Raw genomic sequence first — 10,091 nt, 5'->3', positions numbered from 1 at the left:
GGAAGCTGCCATATACTGAGTCAGACCCGTGGTCCATCTAGCTCAGCATTGCCTACACTGACTGGCAGCAGCTTCAGTGATGATTCAGACAAAAGTCTCTCCCTGCCCTACCTGGCTTAAGACCCACCCCAGGACTCATTCTGCCCTTCTCCACTCCCCACAGAGGGCTTGGAAATGGACAGGCCGGACGCGCACACACACACATACACACGGCGGCATGAGGAATGTGGTTTTGCAGGGATCGAGCTAGCCCAGAATTGGCAGAAGCAGGGAAGACTCCATTACTACAAATCACCCTCAGGAGCCTCTCTCCAACCCCCTCCCACCAGCATCTCCAACATCAAGGCTTGCTGTACAGAATAGTGCGCTGGCAATTAGAGCAAGGATGGATGGCACTGTGAGCTTGCAGCCGTTCAGGGACCAGGCTGACTTTCTAAGCACGTTGCACCATTGAGAAAGGATCAATACAAGATACACAGGTCTCAGAAAGCAGTACAGAGCAATGCCAGACAGCAAGACTTGATTTGAATGGGGGTGGGTGGGGGGTGGGAGGGAGAGAGTGTGTGCATGTGTGCGAGTGTATGTGCACATCGAATAATCATCATTCAATAGCAGTTTAGAGAGGCTGCGAAAACAGGTAGCCATCTTGGTCAATTCAAACAACATTCAGAGTAAAATAATTCCTTTAATCAGATGAACTGCAAAATTCACAGTGTAGTGGTACAAGTTTTACACTTACACAGAACACTTCCTTAGGCTGGATGCTGAAAAAATCACAATAGGAAGAGAAAGGCATTGCTTGTAGATGTGCCTGAGCAGGAGTCCTGATTAAAAGAGCTCCTGATTAAAAAAATATGTTGCTCTCCCTGGGAATTTCACGGCAATAGGGTACTTTGTCAGTGTGTTCTAAAAGCTGCTGTAAAATGATTAACAAGAGGGAGGCCTTCCTGCTCCTGAGTGACAGCAACACACCGTAACATCCTCTTCCCTGCTCTGCAATTCAGCCTTACTTACAATCTATTGCCAAAACTTTTCAAATTACATAACTGGAAGATGTCAATTATCCTTTTTGGGCCCCAGGGCATAAAACCCAGGGCTGCAAATACCTTATGCTAAATAAATTGAAATTCTGCATCCTTGCAAAAAAAATTGCAGGTTCTGTAAAAATTATACAAAATCTGCTTGCTTTGTATAATTTATTCTGGGTTCGCCAGACACAAGGAGGGGAAGGAGATAAGCAGGCCACTGAAGCTTCACACCTGGACAGAGGAACTTTTCATCAGCAATTTTATCTGGTTTCTAAGACAGCAGCTATAACTGCCTGGCCACTTTCAGGAAGATCCTGAAACACAACCCTAAGGACTAGAAACTTGCCCCTTTTTGTCCATGAAAGCAGAGGTTTTCTGGAAACTAAGTTCCCAATGCCGCATTCTGTCCTCCTCCTTCACTCCACAGCATCACAACATACAGCCTTACTTAAGGCACTCTGCTAGGTACCAACACAACCAAGGCTCTAAACCTCCAAGCAAGGAGACTCCATCCCTCCCAGTCAAAGCCTCCCCTCTCGGAAAGATGCCCAACTAATGATACCTCGTTGGTTCAGGGTACTCCATTTATTTTATTATAGTACTGTTAAGGTACATCCATCATGCTCTGTCCCCTCCTCTCCCTGCCCCTCATTAAGATCAACAATCAAAGTGTCATTTAAAAAACATTATATTAGTATTGTAGCTTCTCTCCAATCCCTGGGTCAGTTCCCAGTCACAGAGACCCATGTTAAAAAATAAAAATAAAGACCTAATTTATTTCAAAAGAACGTGAAATAACTTTCATTCACACAGGAAACTATTTGGCAGGTAGCTGGGAAGGGTCGCCGAGAGGACAAAAATATCATTGGAAACACAGCCTTAAGATCAAGTCAGGAGGGTGCTCCCCCAGGCCAGGTGTCTGTCTGAAAATTAAAAGCCAAAAGAGAGCTGTGTGCTTGCCCTGATCTTGCAAGAAATCAGTGGCAGCAGAAAACGTAAGAAGCAGTCGGCTTTAAACCTTTCTAGCATTTATGTTTTATGACAGAGAAGTGACTTATGGAAGCGACTTCCATAACGAGGCAGTTGGGTCCTGAATATTGGTTGCGGGAGGGTGAAAAGAGCAGCCACCTCCGTGCCTTGCTTGTGCATCTGGCCACTGAGAGAAGCAGGATGGGTCTTCCCATCACCCCGCCTGTCACAATGGCCAAAGTCCATCAATCGTCATCATAATCTTCATCATCATCACGGGAGCCATGATCAAGAACCTCTGATGTAAAAGAATTAACAGGGCAATTGGCCCACAGCAGGAGCCAAGAAGATACACATTTGGCTGTTCTGTTGCCAACCAACAACCCCCTGCGGGAGCTAAGGACGCCCTGCTGTCACTGCAGAGGGAAGCCCCAAGCCCTCAGTGTTTTCATGAAGGGAAGAAGAGTGTAGCAACCAGGCCAAAAGCACGCCAAGGAATCTGCATCTCCGGGGCTCCCCAAAAGCCGCCTCAACCAAGCAGCTGAGCCAGGCCATCAGCAGCACCTCCTCCTGCCCATCGGACACGCCGGCAGCTTGCATCACCTGACTGGACAAGAGGGCCACAGAAATAATGTACATGAGGCCATCCTAGTGTATACAGAGACAAAAGCGAGGGGTGAACCAGCTTAGCAGATGCAAAACCAACAGAGCAGCTACAGGACTGGCCCAATAAGAATGGATCCATCTGTACACTGGGCAACCTCTGTGGCGCTTCAGTTCTCCGTAGACCAGGGGTTCCCAGCCATCCTTGGACAACAACTCCCTTCCTCCCTAGTCACAAGGGGAACATTTTGGCAGGGAATTATGGGAGTTGTAGCCCAACAACATCTGGGGACCCCTGCTGTAGTCGGTGCTGCATATTTGCATGCAGATTGGTATGTGGTCAACTGGCATAGTAGTTAAGAGTGTTGGACTAGGACCGGGAAGACCCGAGTTCGAATCCCCATTCAGCCGTGACGCTCACTGGGTGACTCTGGGCCAGTCATGTATCTCTCAACTTAACCTACCTCACAGGGTTATTGTGAGGATAAACATAACCATGTACCCTGTTCTGGGCTCCTGGGTGGAAGAGCAGGATATAAATGTTAAAAAACAATAACAAATAAACAAACTGGCTTCCGTTTTGCTTTTGTAATAGATGCACATTTGCAATTACAATTCCTGATGGTCTCTTATAAATTATTTCCATTACATATCCTTCATCAAGGAGATTTTGCCATTTCTCCCTGTCTCGACTTTGTTCTCCATCACCAAATGGCACTCTTGTCCCATGTTTCCTTTTGATCCCACATCAGCTCATGTGGAAAGGATCTGTGAGGATGGATGGCAAAGGCCCTGGCCTGTCACCTGCCCACAACGGAAGATGCTGAGATGCCACCAGCCACCACAGTAGGGTATGTGGTTACCAGGGTGGCATCACATGCACATCCAAGTCAAAGCCTTTAGAAGGCATCAGGGAAGGCAAATGCAAGAAGGCCAGGTGTCCGAGGTATCACGCAGCAGTTAGGGCCACCAAGATGGCCCAGCCTTCCCAGCCTGGACTCACCAGAAGGGCCAGTGGGTGAGGAAATACTGAAAGTCTGGCTGATAATCCAACAGTTACTACCATAATTAATCCATGACTGCGGCACAGAATAAGAGGTGAACACACAAGCAGCCAGTAAGTTAGTTCTCCCACCACGACAATTTTATATACAAATTATTTCAGATGGGGCGGGGGGACCACCCCCAAGAAACCCCTCTGCCTTTCCCACAAAATAAGGTGCCGTAGCAATAAGGCCATCAAATACGCAGCTGAGATCGGAAGAGGCCCAGCAGTGCTCCTCGCAGCTGGAGGGCGCCTTCCTCTTCCTGACCGTGTGCCTTTGGCCAAGTCGGACTGCAGAGGGCTTGGCTCCCGACTGCCCTCCCTCTCCTGAGGTTACTGCTCTTCAACGTGGATGATGGTCTCGTTCCCTTCTTCCGGGAGCCGAGGTACGGCGTAGACCAGCGCTTGGTCGCTGTCCTGGCAGATAATGGCGACGGCACCGCCACTCTCTGGCATGATAGTACTGGACTGCAGGCAGGCCTGGAGGACAAGAGCAGGGGGATGTCAGAGGGCTCAGGCCACAGCGCCTGATCACATGGCTGCAGGGAACGGTGGGACTGGGGCATTCACTCACAGGGATCCCCAGATGTTGTGGACTACAACTCCCAGAATCGCCAAGCAAAAGCCATGGCAGCCAGGGATTCGGGGAGCTGCAGTCAACAACGTCTGGGAATCCTTGTTGGAGGGAACCCTGGACTGGAACATGACTCTGGACGACAGGACCACCAGCACCCTGCCACTTCTCCCTATTCTTTCTGGCCCCTTCTCCAAACCCAGCTTGTCAGCATTGCTTCCAGCTACACTCCCTGGTCCTGGTGCAACTGCCTAGGTGCCAAGCTTTGCAACTAGGACCTTACATATGCTCCCAAACCTTCCTCCACAACCAGGAAGATCAGAAAGCAAAAGAGAGCCAAGACATCTCAGCTATCAAGGGCCCAATATCATATCTTATGCTCGGAGAAGTTGCCTGTGGGTTCCCCACCGTGATGGGGCCATGGATGCCGTGCCCCGCCCCCAGGCCCAGCTCACCACCTCCAGGAGCTTCAGCTTCTCCTCAGACACCAGGTTCTCCTTCCGCAGCTGCTCCACCACCCCCTCCATGGCTTCCAGCTTGGCGCAGTGCCGGCGGTGCCGCTGCTGGAGCACCTTCACCTTCTTCTGGAGGCCCATCACCACCTCCACCAGCTCTGCGGAGGTCACCTCGCTCTTGTGGTAGTGGTGCTCCTCCAGCTGCTCCTCCACAGACTCAGTGGGGCTCAGCTCCTCCAGCTTTGGCTCCACAGCCAGGGAGGCTTGGTTGGAGATGATGGGGACGGTGGAGACGATGGGGAGGCTGAGGGCAGAGGACAGCACCGTCTCAGGGGGAGTCACGCCGGAAGACGCGGCTGCTGCAGCAGGAGCGGTCGGGATGGTCTCGAAGTAGGCCACCATCTCCGTGGAGGGCTCCTGCAGAGAGCTCAGGACGGCAGCCGCCGCCACCGAGGGGTCAGCCTCCAGAAACGGCTCAATGGAGACGTTCTCGATGATGAGGGCCCCCTGGTCTGCCGCTATGGGCTGATCCTCCACCAGGGCCTGCAGCGGCAATGGATCCCTTGCAGCTGCCACCACCTCGCATGGCACCGCGACTTCTGCACAGAACTGCCCAGAGACCCCCACAGAAGAGCTGGGCATGGCTTCCAGGGTCGGTGGTGGGAGGGAGGCCACAAAGTCGACCACCTGCTGCTCCAGTGGATCTGGCAATGGCTGGCCTGAAACAGCCTCCACCGGGGAAGCCACAGTCAGCGTCACGGCCTTGAGGGGCTCCATGATCTGAACCACAGGGACCAGGTTTACGGTTCCAACCAAGGGGGCAGAAAGGGTGTGGAAGTCTAGGTCCGAGGCCGAAGACTGAGCTTCCACATAGATGGGGGCTGTGGCAATGGCAAGCGTCTCCAGTGTGTTAGGCTCCTGGAGGTTCATGGCCTGCTGTCCTGGAGGGCTCCTCTCCCCATGACATTCAAGGAGGAGTTTCTTGGCAGGAACTTCTGAGGGAGGCTGCACAGAATTCTCCCTTTTCTGCAAAACACAAAAAGGAAATGGCTGTCCTTCAAAGCTCTACACATCGGCAGGCGAACATATGGTCTCTGGGATAACCTGAAGAGATCTTAAAAGATCTCCACAGGCTGCTGATATGTTTCCAGGAAAAATACAAAGAGCTGGTTATTACCTATAAAGCCCAGAATAGCTAGGGTACAAGCTATTCTCTTAAATAGAACACCTTCTTCTTTACGAACCCCGCCGCCTATTAGATCATCCGGGAAGCAGTGTTCCCTCTAATGGGGATTTCCCGTTGTTGTTGATTACAGCTCCCAGAATCCCCAGTTGTAATGACTTTGGCCTGGGGATGATGAGAGTTGTAGTCAACATCTGGGAATCCCTGTTAGAGAGAACACTGCTGGGGAGGTCCAGCTCCAGCTGCCACCAGCTCCAGCTATTGTTGGAGTACAACTCCCATCATCCCCAGCCACAGAAGCCAATAGTCATGGATGATGGGCATTGCAGTCCATCATCTGCTGGAAGGCCAAAGTTGTGCAGCCCTGCTGCAGAGGGAAGCCTCAAGTCTCCAACATTTTGACAAGGGAAAGAAATCTGCAGAAGCCAGACCAAAAGCATACGAAGGACTTTGCATCTCCCGGACCTCCCAGAAGTCTGCTGGGCCAAGCAACGGGGCCGGCCATCAGCAGCACCTCCCTCTGCCCACCTGACACACCTGCCGCGGGCATCGCCTGATGGGACATGAGGGTTAGCAGGGGTTTCACAAAGTGCCTCCCCAGCAGTGCCTTGGCAAGCAGGCAGCCCACCAAAATCTCACCAGGGAGCTGTCCGATGTGTGGAAGATGGTGGGCACAGCATCAGGTTTCAGGTAGCGCACTCCCCATCGGTATTCGAAGCAGGATGGTGCAAAGTGTTCACTGCATAGGTGCTGGTGTTTTGTTGGCATCCACTTCTCTTGATTCATTTGCGAAAGCCATTGCTTGAGGCGCCCGGGGTTGTGCAGAGGAAACCTGCGTGGTGAACAGAGGAGGAGTTAAACACCTATACTGGTGCACTTAAGCATATGCTCAAAGAGTCAATAGCCTGGCACAAGCTGTCCTTATTTGACAAGAGAGAGGATGAAAGACTTGAAAGCCCTTAATGGTTTGGGCCCTGGACTGCCTGCTCCCAAGTGTTTCTGCCCACTTGACAAGGTCATTAAAGGGGGCCCTGCTCCGTGTGCCAATGACGGAGGCTCAGCTGTCATGCACATGGGGCAGGGCCTTCTTGGTCATTGCCCCCAGGCTTTGCAATGCTCTCCCAGCTGGCGTCCGCTCCTCAGCTCCTATATCAGCTTTTAGGACGAAATTTAAAACATGCTTTACCCAGGCTTTTAGATGAGTGCTGTGTTGCTGCTACTCTGCACATTGTGTTTTATTGTGTATATGTTTTCAACTTTAATAGATTTATATTGTTTATATTGAAATTTAATATTTGCATTGTTTTAATATATTTGTATTGTTTTAAAGATACTGTAAAATGCCTTAGAATTATTCTAACAAAAGGTGGCATACAAATCTGACAATAAATGTATAAAATAAATTCATATCTTGGGGGGGAATAGATAATACTTTGAAAGATCTGCAAATCTCATATCTTTACATTTATTTTTAAAGTAGTCAGAGACTGGGGGTGTGGGTGAATTAAATTGTGATTATTGCTGGGGAAAGGGGTCAACTCTTCCTCCATGCCTATTTGCCTGTACATTTTCAGCAGTGAGGTAGATGGTGGGGCAATTTATTTCAGGGGGAAATGGCTATGGTTAAACCTCACTCACAGTGAATAGCCCTGGATCCAACTCCTCTCCCACTTTTAAAAGAAACTAAAAGAGATGAGAGATCCACTCTCCAAAGTCTCATTGAATTTGGCCCTGATCCTATCATCAATCTGAGAATGAATTTAGCAACTTTAGTAAATATCAAGTGCCCTGATCAATCAAAGCAGTTTGAGAGATAAAGGAAAGAAAAGGGAGTCAACAGCAGGCACCAGGTAATCAGAAGTTTGCCCACAAATAATTTGTGTGGCTGTCATGGTTTTAAAGTTGTTGATTGTTTTGAATCCTATTAGTTGGCTATCTTAAGCACTTTTTAAGAAATGCAAGTGTGGGATTACATATAACACATATGCGTATATATATTAGCACGTATCTGTGGAATAATTTGCATTATACTTTAGGCTCCCTTACAGCACCCATCTAAGAGGCAGCCTCAAAATAACATTCCAGACCGAGGCTGAATGCTTGGCATCTCCAGGAAGGGCTGGGATAAAGGCCCACCCGAAACCCTGGAGAGTTGCTGCCTACAAGGCACACCACGTGGGGCTAGACAGACTCAGCAGAAGCAGCTTTGTATCTTGGGTTCATTATTAGTATGCAGAGAAGGCTCCTCCTCCTCACCCACCCTGGGGAAAAAGCACCAATCCAATTTGGTTGAGTAGTCAGAAAACAAGGGGCAGCCGGATCCTATGTGTGCTTACTAGGAAGAAAGGTCTGAGGGAAAGGGCTGGGGCTTATTCCCAAGCAAGCGTGCTCAGACTGCAATCTTCAGGGCAACACTCACAAAGCGCCAGCATACAAACAGGTTTGCAAAGGTTGCAAAGGTGTGTTGCTTTGATGACTGTAGTCCAAGGTCATGTTGTTTACCCAAGTTTCACTGCACGCAGCACGAATAGCGTAAGAGCAGAGAGTAGGAGCTTCTCCACCTGTTGTCGGACAACAGCTCCCACCGCTCCCGGCCACAGTAAACTGCAGCTGCGAGTGATGGGATTTGTAGTCCAACAGCAGCTGAAGAGCCTCTGCTGGAGAGGCAGCCAGGAGAGGGGCTCAGCACCAGCCAGGGTGTGAGATAGAGGAGGGAAAGGGATTCACAGTGTCCCCTCTAACAGGAATTCCCAGACGTTGTCAACTACAACTCCCATAATCCTCAGCCAAAGGCGACGGCAGCAGGGAATGCTGGGAGTTGTAGTCAGCAACATCTGGGAATCCCTGCTAGAGGGAAGGCTGAAAGGGAAAAACCTTTTCCCAAGTCGGACCCTCCTTCCTCTCCATGAGCACCCCTAGAACCGCCAGGCGCTGTACTGGGCGCCCCGAGAAGACCTGGCCGGGCTGAGCCCCGAGGCAGGCACCTCAGCTCGGAACGAGGCCCGCCGCGCCGCGCACCCGTGACGTCACAGCCGCCACAAGTGGCATCACAACCCCACGCCATGACGTCACTGCCCCCGCACACCTTTCACACCCCTCCCCCCACCCCACCCCCCGAAGCGGCGCTGACTTGTAAAAACTGAGGCGCTGGTTGTCCGGCCGGGGCTGCCCGGCGGAGTTGGAGCAGTTGGGCGCCCGGCAGTACTTGGTCATGGCTCCGTCGGCGGCGACTCGCTCCTACTGACTGACACTTCCGCGACGCCCCTCTCACGTGACCGGCGACGCCCCAGCTGTGACCGTCCCGGCGCCGTCAGCCCCGCCCCCAGAGGGCGTTTGTTTACGCCATGACGCCACCAGCAGCCTCTCCTGTTTGGGTCCCAGCCTGAGCGCACAGAGAAGGAAGATCCCAGAGTCGCGCATCCCGAGGTCTAGATAGGGGACTCCCGGGTTAGCCTTGGAGAAGCCACAGCGGAGACGAAGTGGCCGTCCACCCTATAAAAACGTCATTTTAAATGAAACCTGGGATTTTCACCAGATGAGCCTGCGTGTTGCTGGAAGCCTTTGACTGTTGGCATCATCTGCCAACTTTTCTCCCCACCTGTAGTCAAATGCTGCACTTTCTGATTCAAGCGTGTGTTCTTGTAGACAGATAAGTAAGCAACGTGATACTGATGCCATTTAGATGTGGAGCTCTTTCCTTCTTGTTGGCCCAGAGAAATCCAAAATGCCCACCGGTTCCAATATGGCTGCCTGCACAACTACCATTCTTCAGCCATATAGCTACCGTAGACACACCGTGGCAGGGAGTAGGTGGCCGTATAGGAACTGCTGCCCATTTTGCCTGTTTCTGGGCAAACATAGCAGTGACTCTATATCTACATTTCATCAGCACGCAAAAGAGGACTTGTTTCAAAAACTTCATCCCTTAACACTCAGCTAGGACCGGCCATCTGGGTACATCGATATAAGGTAATTCCTGGAGTGAATTCCATACATTTGATTCTAGGCAGCGGAGTGACCATTGGGACACTTAACGACACTCATCAAAGACAGGAATTCTAGAGCTTTCCAACTCTGGAAATGCTTTTGCAAAATAAACAAAAACTGGCTCCATCTAAACATGGCAACAACAATAATTAAATGAAGGTGGGAAGAGTGTTAGTTTATTGATCCATGCGGTTTGCATATTTATAATAAAGTTAGGACTAAGGAGGACTTGAACTCGCGAACCTCG

At 50.7% G+C, this 10,091-nt stretch overlaps 1 protein-coding gene across 1 annotated transcript; it reads right to left on the bottom strand.

The window, feature by feature from the left end:
* Nucleotides 1–665: 665 nt before the first annotated feature.
* On the bottom strand, nucleotides 666–9,191 carry THAP8 (THAP domain containing 8). Its single transcript, XM_053267832.1, has 4 exons — nucleotides 8,988–9,191; nucleotides 6,497–6,689; nucleotides 4,675–5,700; nucleotides 666–4,125 (listed from the first exon to the last, which is right to left on the bottom strand). The coding sequence occupies exons 1-4, from the start codon at nucleotides 9,068–9,070 to the stop codon at nucleotides 3,979–3,981; spliced, it is 1,449 nt and encodes a 482-aa protein (XP_053123807.1). The 5' UTR covers nucleotides 9,071–9,191; the 3' UTR covers nucleotides 666–3,978.
* Nucleotides 9,192–10,091: the final 900 nt, after the last annotated feature.

This window comes from Hemicordylus capensis, chromosome 7 (assembly GCF_027244095.1).
Source record: "Hemicordylus capensis ecotype Gifberg chromosome 7, rHemCap1.1.pri, whole genome shotgun sequence".
NCBI lineage: Eukaryota > Metazoa > Chordata > Lepidosauria > Squamata > Cordylidae > Hemicordylus > Hemicordylus capensis.
The sequence above is the reverse complement of the archived record's forward strand: the minus strand, read 5'-3'. Positions and strand labels throughout refer to the sequence as shown.